The 18,117-nt window shown below is 35.5% G+C and overlaps 1 protein-coding gene across 1 annotated transcript; it reads right to left on the reverse strand.

Annotated features, from left to right (window-relative positions):
• Positions 1-1,955: 1,955 nt before the first annotated feature.
• LOC18427031 (RNA-binding protein P) lies at positions 1,956-14,677 on the reverse strand. The gene is made up of 2 exons (XM_006836094.4): positions 13,276-14,677; positions 1,956-2,147 (listed from the first exon to the last, which is right to left on the reverse strand). Exon 1 carries the CDS (start codon positions 14,599-14,601, stop codon positions 13,276-13,278), a length of 1,326 nt encoding a protein of 441 aa, XP_006836157.1. The 5' UTR covers positions 14,602-14,677; the 3' UTR covers positions 1,956-2,147.
• Between the last annotated feature and the right edge of the window lie 3,440 nt (positions 14,678-18,117).

Below are 18,117 nucleotides of genomic sequence, written 5' to 3' on the forward strand. Positions count from 1 at the left end.
ACACCAACTTCAAGTTCAGGTATGGGTCCAAATTTTGGACCCAAATACTATTCGGGTCCGGGTTCAGTCAGACCCAACCTGTACCCGTTGTCATAGGGTATATAATAGCAATCGTTTGTCTTTAGCCGTGCGCTAGGTGTTCATATGGTTAAAATATTAACAATCTTTATATTATTATTGGTGGAAAAAAAAAAAACTCACAGTCATAAGGTATATGATGGTAAAAAAAAAGACAAAAATAAATAAATCATACTTATAGTCATAGGGTGGCAATAGATCCAACCAGACCCGATCGAGACCCAACAAGTAGACTAGCGACCCAACAAGTCTGAGTACAGGTCCAAAATTTGGACCCGAATACTACTCAGGTCTAGGTTTGGACCCGAATACTACTCAGGTCTAGGTCCAGATCCAACAGTACCCAACCCGTTGCCACCCCTAAAGATAGGTCAAAGGGATTACAACTATCTCAAATACAAAGGTTAGAACTGTAAAATGTGTGCTTACAACATTTACGAGTCGTTTATAGTAAAAATTGTGTTCTATTAGTTGCTTAATCTTAAGTTGAGACATGTTAAAATTATAATGTAAAAACAAAAGGTGCATACGCCACATTAAAAATGACAATTAAATTTCCAATTATTTATGGTAATACTTTTTAAAACACTTCAATAATGCCATTCTATGTTTCTAAAAGAGGACGTGTACTATGCTTCCTGGGCGGGGAGAGGAGGGGGCAGGAGTTTTTCAATATGAAATTTTAGCAAGCACTTGAGAAACACTAGATGATTATTATAAAAAGAAAATGAAATTTGAATTTTTTAACACTTAGGTCTCACCTTCTAAAAATTAGACGATTTTTATTCAATCTCGAGACATTGTATTTTTTTAAAATGCTTAAAAGATACAATTAGGGGGAAAAAATTATTAAGAACAATCCGTGTTAAAAATATTATATCCCCAAAATTTAAGGTCGAAAAACTAGGAATTCTACCTAAGGGAGTAAGTGGACAACATACTCCCTAAGGAGTAGAATATCTTTTGGCTTTCTAAAATTTGAAATGTATGAGATGGCTTAAATTACATCAACTATTCTCGTAGTGAAATGAAGGGAAAAATGCCTTCAGATTTTTAAACAAGCAACCAAAAAGCTTGTTTCTTATGCTTGAAAATTCAACTGAAGAAGCTTGTATGAGTAATTCAGGCTCTATCATCAACCTTATTGTATCAAAACAAACACATGGATCACTCATTTAAATTAACAAAGTTCAAGTTCATATACCAAATGTTATCAAAACTAGGATTGCAACCACATCTGCTGCATTGACTCAAATAACCAAATACTAATATAATAATCGAGAAATTGCAACACAAAAAAGGTGGTTTGTGATGATTTAAAAATCTTTTCTACTAAGTAATCATTATTCTTATGTATGAAGATAATAAATTCAATCGTCGTGGTATAACTCTACTGTGGATTTATTACGACATTCTCTATAAGGCCCTCTTTTTCTCGAGCCCTCTATTCTTGGAAAGAGAAAAGAAAATGAACAATAATAAAAGAAATGAAAATTCAAAAAAAAAAGGGACTAGAAATGCCAAAAAGCAATCACGGGAAAATTGGAGAAAATTAAAATAAAAAAGAAATATTTTCATGGAATTGCTTCTGATTATGTCATACGAGAGGCACCACATAACGAGGCAAAATGTCGATATAAAATGTAGTAAAGGACCTTGAAGCAAACAGGAAAAGTAGCTAAACGGCACAGAGAAACTGAAGATCAGACTGCGCATGGGAATGTCTGGTGTGTGTCTGAGAGAGAGGGAACAAAGGAATTCTGAAGTAGAGAGAGTAACTGAAGATGGAACTATGAATGGGCCTGTGGTGTTCGCGTGTGCGTATGGAGAGAGAGAGAGAGAGAGAGAGAGAGAGAGAGAGAGAGAGGGAGGAAAACTTGGAACAAAAGTCACAATTCACCATATGGCAGTCTAGATCAATAGAAATCTCTTCAATTTCTTACAAGTTATAACTAATTAGCAAACATTCAGAAGTCTTCCCTTTCCTTTCTTTAGATAGACAAAACCTGGGGAAAGATCCTTTATCCTGTGGGCATAGATGTCCAACATGGCCACTGAGATTTCTCAACCTGCATAAAAGGCAATAAGCACTCATAAATGTAAGGCTTGATTAAATCTTGAAAATAAAATGGAGAGAGAAGAAAAGAAAACAATATGTAAGCTTGACTCGGCTCAAGGAAAAACCAGAACTACAATATGTCACCTGGATAATCAAAACCTAGCAGAAGTCTAGAATCCACATATACAATATAAAAAGGCCCGCATCTCTCTCTCTCTCTGGCACACGCACGCACACATCTTAGCCTCCAATCGAAGACCCATGCGCATAAAAGCACTAGTAAGAGAGAGAGAGAGAGAGAGAGAGAGAGAGAGAGAGAGAGGCCAGGATCCATTCTCTTCATGTGTCCCCCAATGGACGTTGGTTTCTCCATGAATCACTGCAATGGAGTTACTTTCTCAAGTGCTATAACAAAGCACTTGTGGCTACAGTTAGCCTGCCAAGAGAGAGAAACGGGAAATGCATGCAATAACCCTCCATTCTTCAGACTCCAACATGCAAGAAATTGGAAGTAGGCAAGCCCCAGGTACCTTGTAAGCTTTTAACCAACAGAAATACAAGTTAAAAATTCAAGAAGGCCTTAATCATCATCATCATCATCATCATTAGAGTCTTTTCCCAACTACTTGGGGTTTGACTACGCGAACCATGGTTCGCCATTCTGCTCTATCAAAGGGCCATAAATTCAAGAAGCCCTTGACAACTAAAAATGGGCACCTCAAGTTAATTAGGTGATCAACATCATCATAGGAGCCTTTTTCCAACTATTTGGGTTCGGTGATCAAGCATCCCAAGTTATATTACTTCTAGAGAGAATATTTTCCCATAGAAACAATGCAAGATAGGAGGATAAGTTCATGTTTTGGAACCCCAAGTTATTGTATCTCTACACCATAAAAACACACTACAAAGTAGCAGGATAACCCTCCCCCAAGATAAGTCTAGCAACAACAAAGCCATTCGGAGAAAAAAGTCAAATGGTTCAAACCTGAAAAGACTAGAGTAAAAAGCACAGAGCTTATTCAGCATCAATTAAAATTTGAAGTATAGTTTTGACCAGCGGTTTAAAAAACGGATCGGTGACCCCGATCGGGCATCTCAAAAACCCATCCGGATTGGCGAATCGGCCATCCGGATCGGGAATCGACTGAATCGGTCGGATTAAAACTTAAAAAAAATCCGAAAAATTTATTTAAATTCATTATAAATGTTGTTTTTTAAGAATTCAATAAGAAATGCGGATACTCCATTAAGAATTTTCATTTCTTTGCATGAATATGCGAATATTGATATGTTATTTCCCTACATGAACTATTATTTACCATTTAATTTACATCACACAAAAGGATAAACATAGAATTATCATGGATTAAGTATATCATCATACATAAACTACAATAAAGCATACAATTTGTAACATACGATCTAAAAATAAAATGACAGACGACGTCGTTCTTCATCTTGGTCACGCTGATGCAATTGATTGAATTCACGTGACAATTCATTGACTCGTTGTAAAAACGAATCATCCAAATTAGTGGGCACCTGACTATACCCAAATCCCTGAGTATTAGTGTTTTGTCGTGGTCCTAATCCAAAATCCCCGAAGCTTGTCAATCCTTCATGCTCACCTACACTATCGTGCTCATCCCTACCCTCTTGTTGTTGGGACTCAATATGTGAATAATTTCGGCGGGATTGCGTGGCCTCAGAATCATCATCTCTCTCATTTTCCCTTAGACCCCATTCCCACGCTCCCTCGTTAAATGCAATATCACCGACATCTCCAACGAATTGTGGATATGTTGGCGGGCTGCTTCCTCTTTCATATTGCTCATCACCTTCTTCAAGATCTTCCTCACCGATAGCCTCAAGGAACGCTCTCTTGTGCAACACTGGCTCCTCTTCTTCTACTACCCATTGTTCTGCTGTGTTTGTGACAAATATTGTGTCCAAGTCTATTGGCCCATAGTCTTCAAGCTTCCTTCTTATTTGTCGCTCTCGGAGGTTTAAGTTGTAATGAACGTAGACTAGTTTATGAAGCTTCTCCGAAACGAGTCGATTCCTCCTAGTAATGTGCAACCATTGGAACATACTCCAGTTTCGCTCACAACCAGTAGCAGAACATGTCTAGGAGAGCACCTTGATTGCTATCCTCTTTAGGTGAGGTGCATCACTACCATATATCTCCCACCATTCAGCTGGATTAAAATGCAAAAAGCATTGTAAGGGCAAGAACAATTCATAAGATTAAATATATGAATGAACAAAATATTAATTAGGGGATAACCTGAATCCATCTTAGTTCGAGAATTCCTGGCAAGTCTAGTTCCGAATGATCCTATAGCATCCCTATACATAGCAAGCTAAAACAAAATATTTCGTTTTAGTGCATTATTCCTCACAAATATAACAACTTAATCAAGTTCTTACCCAAATATTAAATAATACCTCTTGTATTGCTGCTACCTGGTTTCGATGACTTCTCTCCAACCTGGCAATAATGCATCTGACCCCTTCCATAATCTTGTGGGGATGTTCAGGTGTCAAATAGAAAAAATTTGGGTTGAAGTAGTAACCTAGAAAATATATAGATAGAGAAATGTGATTTAAAATTTCATAAAAAAATAATTTAAAATGAAACATTCTAATGATATATATATATATATTTACCTGCATAATGAATTGGACGTCCGAATTTGGTGTTCCACCTTCTTTCTATAATCTCGATCACTTTACTAGCAAAACTACACTTTTCCCCAATAGCTGATTTGGCTCTCTCGATACCTTCATAAGGATGCTCATGGTAGCTTTCTTATCAGCATCCATTATTCTTAACACCGTGACGAAAGGGGCAGTGGCCTCTACAATACTGGAACATCGAGACCAGAACCTCCTATTTGAGACTATGCCGTCAACTTTTAACCCGGTACTGGACTTTGAGAGGCGGTCATTTAACCACTCTTCACTGGAAAACAATCTCTTTATTGCACCTTCAGATTCCCAAATGGAGTCCACAGCCAAGTAATCAACCGCAAAGCGGGTTATGGCAGGCCTGATTATCTCTTTTTTCTTAGACTATTCTCTGAACAAAAATCAAATTTTAAAATGGTTATATATAAATCTTGACACCAACTTCGCTTCATGTAGAGTCTCCTTCACAATTTTGATCTCACTGATCTCCTCCAACATAAGATCAATGCTGTGTGCAGCACACGAGGTCCATACTATATGCTTCCTCTTATCCATAAACTTGCTGCCCGCAGAAACACATGCACGCGCGTTGTCCGTAATAAACTGGACTACATGCTTAACTCTCACCTCCTCCACTATCTAATCATATAGTCGTATGTAGAAGTTTGCATCTTTCTTCATCCCTAATACGTCTTTGCTAGACAAAAAAACTGTACCTTTGAAGAATAGGCCAAGAAGTTTAAAAACTCCTTTTTGCTAACTTTATTCAACCAACCATCACTCATGAGAATAATGCCTGTTCTTAGCCAACTCTGTTTATATTCTTCAATCCACTTTCTAACTTTCTTTACCTCTTCATCTAATATTGGCCCACTGAGCTTACATGTCATCGAGGGTTTTACCCGGGCCCGGCTCTCTAGATTGTGTTGACCATAGGTGGAAAATATGGGCTATTGGCTGTATCAAAAGGGATCCCTTTATCGTACGACCATTTACCAACATATATGCCCAACATGTTTCTTGTACCTTTTACCATGCTTTTGAGGGTCATCTGTTCTGACATAGGCTTTGAGAGAAATGGGTCTATACGACCATGACCTGCAATACTGACACTCTTAGATAAACTAGAAACAATTTCTTCAACGTTTGATTCCTCTTGATACATATTGCCACCAACCCCTCCATACATATTTCAGCTGGGCTCGCCATACATGCTCGAGCTGGGCCCACCATGCATGTCTGAGCTAGGCCCACCATGCATGCCCATGTCATAACCACCAAGAATTCTAAACCCGCGTTCCCTCTGGTATGTTCCCTGTAAACTCATTCTTGTAGCCATCAACAAGTCATTATTATATTGCTCTTCTGGATCATTCCCGCTTGATGGCGTATATAAACTAGTTATCTCCTCATCCATCCTCTGCTTTGCAATTTTTTTACCTTTGGTAACCTTGAGAAATGACGTCATCTACTTTCTTACATTATTAGGGATACTATTGCTCGCAGAAACATCTTCCTTAACCCCTGCCAAGTGTTGCTTGAACCTATGTACCCCACTACTTATCACTCTTTGGCAGTAATTACAAATAATTGTCTTTTTTGTTGAGATCAAATCTGACCCCATGTTGCCATGCAGGGTCTTCCGCAGATCTTGTCATGGTTCAACTATTTTAATATGTAAAAGGTTAAAATTAACCTGACAGTTCAATATGAAAAATAATCACCATGTGTAGTGATAATATGTAGGGGTAGTTCATGAAGTTATATTTGTTGTTAATGCAAAATATTTCTATTGACAAAAATATTTTAGTTCTTGCTGGGAAAATAATTTATTTATGCAACATTATAGATAAAAATAGCCTATATCGGCCACTACATATAGAACAAAAAATTTACATTGATATAGTATCAATAAAAAATATATTTACAATGGTATAGTAATTCACAATGCCAATACATATGGACTTGTCACAAATCTTCATTTCGAAGAACATGAATTAGTTCCAATTGAGAAAAAAAAATATTTATGTAACATTATAGCTAAAAAATAGTCTGTATAAGTCACACTTAGAATCAAGAAAAAAATTACAATAATATAGTCATCCATAATGCCACTACACGTATATTTGACACAAAAAATATTTACAACGATATAGTCATTCACAATGCCACAAATAAAATTTACAATGATATAGTGGGCACAATCCCAACTCAATTGAAATAATCACAAATAATTGTACATCTCAATTACAAACATGCAAGCTACTATAATAAAAAATGCAAGCTCCAAACATGGCTACAACTCAATTATCAAGAACATACATTTTTTACATTAAAAATTTAATCATAAAATTGAAAAACTGCAAGATAATATAATTATCATACATGCCACGATTTTTTTACAATGATATTCACTTTAATTCCTCATGATAATACAGTATAACAACATGTATTTTTTGCATTAAAAATTTTAAAAAATAAAAATACATTTTTAATGCAAAACTGCATTAAAAATATAATACAGTGTAACAGCATGTATTTGTTAATGTATTTTTTTGCATTAACAAATTAAAAACTACAATTTTGTATTAAAAATATAATAACATGTATTTTTTTGCATAAATAATCTATCAACATGCATCTTTTTGAACAAAAAATTTAACAATAAAAATTAAAAATATTGTTTAATTCCTCATAATAATCAAAAACTGGTCACAATTTTTCAAAAAATCACAATTTTTCAAAAAAATTGATCATGAATTAGAAAAAAATAAATGCAGTTCTTCACAGACCCACCTAACATCAATCATTCCAACTCAAAAATCTGCCTCAAATCAAATAAATTACATCAAATTGAATGCATATTTTGATAAACAACACTATAAGGAATCAAAGTCCTATAATATTAACACATTATTATCAAAATATTAAATAAAATTGATTGAATTGAGGGGAAAAAAAAAACACAATTCTTCACAGACATCAGTCATTCAATCTCAAAAATCAAGCTCAAATTGAATAAATCAGATCAAATTGAATACATGTGATGATAAACAACACTATAACGAATCAAAACCCTATAAATTTCACACATTATTTGCAAAATATTGAGTAAAATTGATAGAATAGCAGGAAAAAAAAAAACCGCGGTCCATTTTTTCTTCACAGACATCAGTCTTTCTTTCTCAAAAATCAAGCTCAAATTGAATAAATAAAATCAAATTGAATACATGTGATGATAAACAACACTAACGAATTAAAACCCTATAAATTTAACACATTATTTGCAAAATATTGAGTGAAATTGATAGAATGGCGGGAAAAAAAAAACGCAGTCCATTTTTTCTTCACAGACATCAGTCTTTTTTCTCAAAAATCAAACTCAAATTGAATAAATCAAATCAAATTGAATACATGTGATGATAAACAACACTATAACGAATCAAAAGCCTATAAATTTAACATATTATTTGTAAAATATTGAGTGAATTTGATAGAATGGCGGAAAAAAGAAAAAAAAAAACGCAGTTCTTACCTGTTTTTCGTGCACCCGTGGCTTCAAATTCAAATTTGATATGTATTCATCCAAAATACACGCAAATTATGAACAAAAACTTCTAAACAACACTCTTACGATCAATAACCCTCAGATTTTACAAAAAATGATGCCCTCTTTTGCTTGAAATCAAAGAAATGACGGAACCCTAAAATTTTTTTAGGGTTCTTCACATATCCAAATTTTTTTGATCAAAATCGATGATTTTTACTACCTTTTATTGACTGAAATGCTGAAAAATTTAAAATAAAGCCTGCAAGATTTGATTATAATCCTCAAAAAGATGAAAAATGATAAGAAAATGACAAAAAACCATGAAATTTGTGAAGAACACTGTACAGCCCGTGATCTTGGACGAGTCACGGTTGAGACTCGACGATTCACTATTGGGAATCGCCCGGTTCTCTCTAGACACGGGCGATTCCCGATATTGTAGTGGAACCGGCACGGGGTCTGCCGATTCCTGAGTCGAACCGGGCGAGTTAGGTTTGACTCGCCGAGTTTTCAAACCCTGGTTTTGACCATCAACACTGTGTCCAATCAAGCCAGCACTCAAATCCTCATCTGTATTAAAATTTGACACAGCCCATTATCCCTTGGAAAATTGTTTCATGCAGGCTGGACCGCATTTCTACAGTATGTGGTCCAGAGTTTTAAAGCTTAGTCCATCTAAAAACATTTGTAACTAACGGTCCAAATGTTTACTTAATATAATTACTATTTCTAGATTTCAATTTTATTTTTTTTCATATTTATGATCTCCATGTTAAAGATTATATATTTTCTAAAATTTAGGATTAAATTATATTAAAAAATATATATTTATTGCCAAGCCCACATTTCTACAATATACGGGCTGGCCGCATAGAAACCGTGTCCTTATCTCTTTATTCAATCTCTTTGCCTCATATTCTGTGCTACTTACCTACAAAAGGGTAAAGGGCTCGAATGACCAAGCATTTAACACAGGGACATGGATCAACTAATAGAAATCCCACCCCACCCCCACTGTTTCCCCTCCTTTATAGACAAGCATAACAGATTTCCATCAGTACCCAAAGAAAATGGTAGAAGAAAAGGATGCGCATCAATCTTCTTGCTTTCCTACACAACATAGCCTTTCTAGATAGTGCAACAATTCATTGAGTAACAAATCTGGTTGCATATTGGGGCCTCTAGGGATATAGACAAGGAGAAATCAATCTTACACAGATACCAACAAGCGTGTGGGTGTCTAGTGCATAACTTATGCTATGTACCTGCATAACTTATGCAATGTAACTTGGGCACATGTGTCCTTGGCTCATGGCACATTTGACACACCGGGAGCACAACATGCATGTCTAACACTTCAAAGATTTAGGTACTTTTGCTTAACCATTTTTGTTGAAATATGATTACAGAAGTACTTCATCTAACTTGAAACCCTCATACAATGGACGGATATGTCTGAAGGTCAGTTTTAGGGTTCACTTTCATATACCGGTATACGCATCAGCTAAGGCACAAATATCCATGTCTATTACTATGGATCTTAGGTGTCGAATACTTTAGGCAAAAGAGCGAGTATTGCACCACACGTCAATATACGTGCTCTTATAGAAACTTCATGTATGTAGAGGTAAATAAAGATACAAAATATTCACAAAAAACATATTAGAGTAAATCTACAAAAAAAAAAACATTTCTTTTTTGAAAAGTTTAAAATTTGTGAAGACACGAATTATTCTCAGGCAAGAAAAATCTAAAAATTCTTTTAAGGCTACCAACAATGATTTGAAATTCTCAATCGGCTGAGGCTTTAGCCCTTGTGGAGCCCAATTTTAATTCTTGAGGGTCTCAAAATCTTCAATCCACCGTGAAGCCCAATTTTAATCGTTGGGGATGACACCAAGAATGTTATTCGCTGGGCATCGGGCTCCTGTCCTAGTCCCCCGGACTCCTGCTCATATTGTTAACGAGATTGCTTATATTTGCAGGCCTATGGTCATCTCATGGAGGCATACATGGTGCGGGGCCAACTCCCATGCTAAAGGAGGAGCACTCAACACCACAGCATGAGTTTTGTTGCACCCTTCCTCTGTTGTTCTGATCTATCATGGTGGAGAGGCCTACACCTTTTTATCTTTTTCTCTTGTACTTGCCTTCTCGGTGATTTCTTTAATAGGCCACCTCTTCATGGGTAGCCTTTAAGTTTTTGTATAGAGCTCCCGCTCTTCGAGATGCTTATTTTTTGTAGAGGGTCCCAATCTATGGGAGGCCTATTTTTTTAAAACTCGTTCTACACTCCTTACTCAATAGAACAGTTAGCACATTCAAAAAAAGAAAAAGGAGATGAAAATTTTCATTCCATTTCTTTTTCACCAAGTCACCACTGATTCATGTTTTTAAGTTGCTGAATTACAATACTTTGATATATAAACGACAATTATAATGCACGAGTCAATGATAGTGTTTACTATCAAAGAGGTTCCGGATTCACAGACCACAAGTGACATTGATATTTTATAGGGAAATTATCAAAATTATACCTTTATTGAAAATAAACCCCAAACTTTCCAAAACCTCATCCATACCCCTGTTCTTCACTTTTCAATTCTTTTGACCAAAATAGCCTTCACAATAGTCTTAGAACCATGAAGACATCACAGTAGACTCACTACTGTGATGGTCATGGGCGGTTTAATGGTTTGAGGCATCATGACACTTAAAAGCCATGATGGTCGTTAAGAGGCATCACGGAACTTAAAAAGCAGTGATGGTCATTACGGGTTCTTATGCCCCGTGGCGGTTAAATTAGAACCGTGAAAGTCCAATAAACCATCACGGTTCTTTAGGCGATGTGATACTTCAAAACTACATTTGACTTACAACCCGCCATGACCATCACGGTTTAGAATAGATCGTGATGCCTTCACAGTTCTAAGACTACCGTGAAGGCTATTTTCGTCTACACACCCAAAAAAGGGGTATGGATGAGGTTTTGAAAAGATTGGGGTTTATTTCCAATAATCCAAATATTAAGGTATATTTTTGGTAATTTACCTATTTTATATGGTTAAGTATGTGTGGCACTGAAGTAGTTGGCACATTCATTGTGACCACATGTCTTTTTTTTCTTTCCTTTTTTTTCAATTGTGTTAAGTATAGTTGTGCCAACATGTCATGTCAACACCCTAAAATGGAAAGCAATTGTGGATCACAATCTCACATGTCAGACCTCCATACGTGATATGAAGGAAAATCTAAGGTGTCTGTGTGACAATAATAGATGCATCAGAAGTTTCTGAGGGAGACTAAAAATAGAAAAGGAAACATGAGAGAAGAAAGGAAAAACTGTATATATTAACAGGAGAGAGTCTCCAAACAAAAGTTGTCAGCCCCAACACCTCTTACCTACTTCTTCCCTACCCTCACTCCACATAAGTTGAGAGGAAATCATGTCCGTCAAGGGAACAAAATGTTTCCCATGATTTCAGCCCATAGTAGCATGGATGGAGGTGGTAGCCTGAGACGATTGATGGATGATGCTCCCTACATTGGGAGCACATGGAAGCGTTGTTCAGGAAGCGGCTTGGAAGCAGCTTGATCTATGTACAAAATGTATATGACTATCCTAGGGAACGCTTTACATGTCGATGTGTGCATACATAAATATATAAGCATGTGTGCATGGGTGATTTAAAAATCTGAGAGTTGTATAATCCACTTTTTAGCATTGCTTATACACATGCACAATGGGAACTCTATAACCCAAAAGTCACAAAAAAATTGAGACAAAATAAGATCGGAGGGCCATGATAAGAACCAAACTTAGGAATTGCCCAAACCCTAAAGTGATCCGCACGAAACATGGTGATTTGCTGTAGTGACAACTGCCCGGTTATGGACAATTCTAGTAATTCCCTCCATGGGACCGTCCAAGATTTCGAGTCAGTTCGTCAATTTTTAAAGACTAATGCATAACCACAACCATAAAAACAGAATGGTCTACAGGTGGCCATTAACTAGGGAATTGTCAAAAAGCAAAAACAAAAAACCACAAAATCAAATATGTAGAGATTAAGATTCAAAAAAATTTGAAACTGTCTGGATCGAGCTCTTACTAACTTTGACTGGATTTTCTCTCTCTCTGATTTGAAGGTGCAACTTTTACCTAAAGGTAACTCTAACCATTGCTCACCATTGGTTTTGCTATCTGATACTGCCCCCCACCTGGACCGAAATCGTTTAGATACTTCACAACATGGCAAAAAGCTTCAGGTTTTCTTGATATTATCAAGGATACTCAGGGCGAATTCTGACTTTAATACTGATTTTTATGTATCTTTTTTTTATAGAGACTCTGCCAAGTTGGCCTCTGACTCAGGCTCTGGACACTGACAACTCCAAGCTCTTCATTAAGGTATATCGCACAAAATGATCCATAAACATATGCAAACACACATTCTGGTAGTATAAGATCGTAATCAACTTGCTTTCAAGTCAAAACACATAAAGATACAAAAAATGACCTAGGAACTATTCGAACTGGCATTCTTCAAAAACCCAAGGCAGCAATACAAAGATTAGAGTAAACATCACTACAATAGATTCTGGGTAGTATACGACACTGACAACTTGACGCACTTCAATATAACGCAAAAAACAGCACACCTGACCAAAGGACTAATTAAATAAAACATAAAAATATTGCCTAACAACCAGCATATAAAAAATATTGCACTCATGGTAACAATAGGAGCAAAAACAACAGTAATGATGTCAATAGCAATATTGAAACAACAACAAGAACAATAAACGGAACAATCACATTGACTAATAGTAACAAGTTGACAATAACAATATCAATAGTAGTAGGAGTAATCCATAAAATCCATTATCTCACCTAATAACCAGGATACGAAGTCAATCCACCCAATGGCCCCATACCCTGAGACCTGACAGCCGAGGCCTGAGCACCCACTTGTGGGTTCTGATAAGCACCCAACCCTTGAAGAGCAGCCTGAGACCCATAATTCCCAACAACACTGGGGTTCACACTATTGATCCCACTAAGTCCTTGCTGGTGTTGAGCTCCATAACCACTCAAACCTGAAGAACCAAATGAACCAGCATTTGCCAAATTAACCCCTGAAACCCCCTGGTTCAAAGAAGGGGAGACCCCAGTTATCCCACTTGGGTTAACCACAGGTGAAACCCCAACCCCACTTGGATTCAGAACAGGTGGGATCCGCATGCCCGGACCCTGGCCCGCTGCCAAAAGGGCATTGAGAGAGGGCCCCACACCGGAATTCAGCGCCATATTGGGCCCCGCTTTGATTAATTTCATCCCTTCTACTGCCTTTTGGCAATGCAAATTATGGCCCTCAAAATTCTTGAATGGCTCTTCCAATACCTTCTTCACACTTTCAGGTGATTTGTAAACAAAAATGGCAAACCCGCGCGGTTTTCCAGTGACTTTGTCTAATCCCAATGGCCCTTCCTCTATTTCACCAAATCTTGAGAAAAAAGCATAGAGTTTTTGTGGGGTTATATCAGATGCTACATTGCTCACATAGATTTTTTTGCCTGTTAAATCAGGACCTGGATGTTGCGTTGGAACTGGACCAGCAGAAGCTAACTGGCATGAAGTTAGTCGATTACCTATCTTTTTCTGTGGTTGTTTTAGGGCTTTTCGAGCTCCAGACCTGTGTTTGAAGAGGATGAATCCATAGCCTTTTGCTCGACCAGTGAGCTTGTCAGAGACCACTTTGCAATCTTCAATGGTTCCAAACTTTTTGAAAATCGAAATTAGAGCTTCATTCGTGGCATCCCAACCAAGGCCATGAACAAAGATCTTTCGATGAGAGGGGTCGTGCTCTGCCGCTTTGTTGATCTTGGAGATGAAAGATGGATTCTTCACTGAGATTTCTCTCAAGATGTCAACCAATTGGTCTTTCCCAAAGGGCTCAAGGAGCTTCTTCACCTTCTCTCTATCAATCTTCTTCCCTTTCTTTTCTTCCTCTTCCGATTCAGATGATTCTTCTTTCTCCTCTGATTCTGAATCAGACTCTTCTGATTCTTCAGATTCAGAATCAGATGACTCAGACTCTGAACCCGATTCTTCTGCTTCTTTCGTCTCTGGTTTTGGCTCCACCTCTTCTTCAAAGATGGGTTCTTCCTGTTTAACTACTGGTTCAGGCTTGGAGGCAGTCTTTCGCTTTTTCGCCATTGATAAACCAGAAACTCAGATATTGCAGATCCTCCAATCTACCTCGACAAAATTAGGGTTCCCACACCTAAACTTCAAGAACGCAGGGTTTTAGTACTAGGGTTTTATTGTCAAGGGAAAGTGTCGTTTTTATACACAAGGGAAAGTGATTTTTTTCGGGAGTAGAAAAATTAAGGAAATAGAATCACAAAAAAAACACATCCAATGAAAAAAAAAAATTTATCAAAATATCCATGACATGTGAGACGTTTAATATTTGCGGTTCAAATAGAGCCTAGGCTCCAAACAATCAAACTAGAGCGCACTTTCAAATAGTATCAAAAAATATGGTTTCAATATCAAAAATTTTTGTGATAGTTTTAAAATATATTTACATCTTAATGCTTCAAAAATAGTGTAGATCAATCATATCCATAAAAACTTAAAAATCATGAAAATTGACTGTCTAAAAATGTGTTACAAGATGCACTATTCCAAAACTTGAAATCTATATTTTTTCTCATATTTAAATGATCAATTTGAAGATATTTAAACATCAAAACAACTTTTTCTAGTGAAATTTTTTAGGTGGCTCTAATTTGATTGTTTAGAGCCTCGGCTCTATATAAACTTTCTCCTTTAATATTTTACTCCTATTATTTGATTTTATTTTACAATATTCATGAAAAACTCATGATCATGAGTTAAGAGAGTTGCAATGATATAAAATATTAAACATTGTATCTCTTATAAGTATTTTGATAAATTTCTCTATTCAAAATTTAGGCAAAAAAATTCTTTATACATTTAAAAAGGAAAAAGGTTTAGATAGGGTTGACACCTTAAATTGTAGAATCAAAGTGCGCTTCGAAACCCATGGGTAAAAGGCTATTTTGACGATGAAAAACAATCTAAGTGAATATTTAAATAAGAAAGAGAGTGAGAGGATTTAAGATCCCAAATATAGTACAACATATTATCTAGACCATACATTTTTTTAGATTTTTATGTATTTATAGATATGCTTGATTTGAATGAATTTTAAAATTTAAAGTTTTATAATCGAAGAACAAAAATAAATTTATTGGTCATGCTACAAATTTTCGACACCTAAATTACATGTTATGATAAAGTTTGGAGGTGCACCGCTTAAAGTTGCAACCTTATACAAATCTCACCTTTTAAAAAAGTATCCTAAAAATCTTAAAACTTACAGACTTTCTATTTTTTTTGTCTATTTTTTCCAAAGTGCCCATTAGTTCCAAACTATGTTGTAGTAGGTTTTTTTAAAAAAATTGTTCGATATTGAAAGCGCCAAACCTATTGATGCTTTTAATAAAAACAAAAAAGTTATGTAAGAATATTTTTGTTTGGTAGATTTGCCCCCAATAAATTAGCTTTGATGTCGAAAATTTTTAGTATAGCCCAATAATCTATTTTCATTTCTAATTATAAATTTTAAATTTTAAAAATAGTTCAATTCAAGCATATCTATTTTTGAGACTTAAATCTTTTTTTTTTTGGACTCTAAATCTTTTTGTTTTGTATCCATACCTCTCGATGTCGAGATGGTTAATTAAGATGCTTTTCCAATGTCAAAGTAGCTTTTTTCCGATGGAGGTTCGAGACATGCCTTAACTATACAATTAAAAGTGTCGACCTAATATAAACTTTTTCCTTGTAATTATTATAAAATTGAGAATACTATTTTGAAGTCTATAAATACTCCTAGATTAGTTTCACTGCCAAAATAATTGATCATACAATTGGTTTCCAGAAGAGCATAGATGTTCACTAAATGGAACCATATGCAGCGGTTACTTTCAGTTTTACCGATGTATAAAAAGATGGTTGAACTGGCCACCGAATATACCACTCCAGATTGGGTGGATGGACGATCCAGATTGGTTAGCATTAAGTATAATATTAATAAAATAAAATAAAAATATATAAGGGTGGGAATCGGGCAATACCTAGGGGCATAAAATTGAATCACCTAACCATTAGACTCAACCATATTTATGCAATTTCAATCAAAATCGTCGAATTTTAAAACACTGAAGTTTCATTCTTGGGGTTCACTCCATCACTGCCTAGATGGAAAAGGGCAGTAGGATGGAGTTGCCCACTGTAACATAACTACCACCTCAACACTATTCTGCCACTCTACTGTCCATTAAATTTTTCATCTCACAGTTAGGAAATGAAATACCTACTACAAATGAAATATTTACTACTAATAAATAATAGAATATCAATAAACTTTCTAAAATTTTGTAAAGGGGTTGGGGTTGTAGTGATAGCATTCCATGTATTTTAATTTCACGTTGTGATTTCCATTACTACTCATATTTTAAAAACAGACTAACCATTTCAATAAAAATGGGTAAGCCATATCTCTCTCTCAACCATTAACTACCACCACCGCCAAAACCGTACCAACACCTTCAAACTGTCACGATCACCATCACACGATAGAATAACAAATTCAAATTGAGAATGAAGTAATCAAACACTTTAAAAAGCAAATGACAATTGGCCAAATTACCATTTTATCAATTTGAAAAATAACACCATATGACAAAAAATGATATCAAACAATATATTAAAAAAAAGGAAAACACTACAAAATGCCTATTAGTGAAGTTCTACAGTATTTCAATTACAACTTTATCACTGTTCAAAGTTTATCATACGATCACAGATGTCTGATAGTGTTTGAATTTTAATATATTTTTTATAATTCATAATGATCTGAAATTTTGTAAGTGTGTGCGCTTTAATGAGATGCACATGAATAAAATATAAAACAAATAATTTGAATGATAAAAATTATACAAAATACCCCCATAAAGTTTCAAAGGTAATTTCATCATGTTATTTTATGACTATTATTTTTAAAAATTTTATTTTGGTGTGACTTAGTCATTTGTACACACAACCCCAAATTTTAGATAAATATGATCAATAAAGTAATTATAAAAATTCAAATACTACCAAACAATTATGATTGTATGATGAACTTTATACGGTGAAAAGGTGTAGGTGAAGTATTGTAGAACTTCACCTATAGGCATTTTGTAGATGCTTCCTAAGGGAAAATATTTTGTTTGCCCTCAGGCAGACAACTAACTTGGTCCACCTTCCCCCATTTGGGGAACTTTAGGTCATTTAATTCATCTTGAACTCGACAAATACATCCTCTTGTCCCTAGTGAAGTATCCATTAAAGTTTTTCAAGAAAATTGGAGAGTAGTTTTTTTTGCACTTGGTAATTCTTTTATTTTTACATTAGAAAAATACTAGGTGTTATTTTAAAGTAGTGTACTTTGAAACTGTAGTGTTAGTAATGTGCATTTGAATAGGCGAGAAAATTGTTAGATCTTTTGTTTCTTTGTATCCCAAGGAAAATTTTGCCTCAACAACCTCTCCGCACATCGGTTTTTATCAATAAGAGCAAATATTGTCCTAAGAAAGTGACTATTAGTACTTAAACATGCATTTAATCTCCCAATTGTTTGACCCACTTATTCCAACA

Source organism: Amborella trichopoda, chromosome 1 (genome assembly GCF_054954075.1).
Source record: "Amborella trichopoda isolate Santa Cruz 75 chromosome 1, AtrichopodaSantaCruz75HAP2 v2.0, whole genome shotgun sequence".
In the NCBI taxonomy this organism is placed as follows: Eukaryota; Viridiplantae; Streptophyta; class Magnoliopsida; order Amborellales; family Amborellaceae; genus Amborella; species Amborella trichopoda.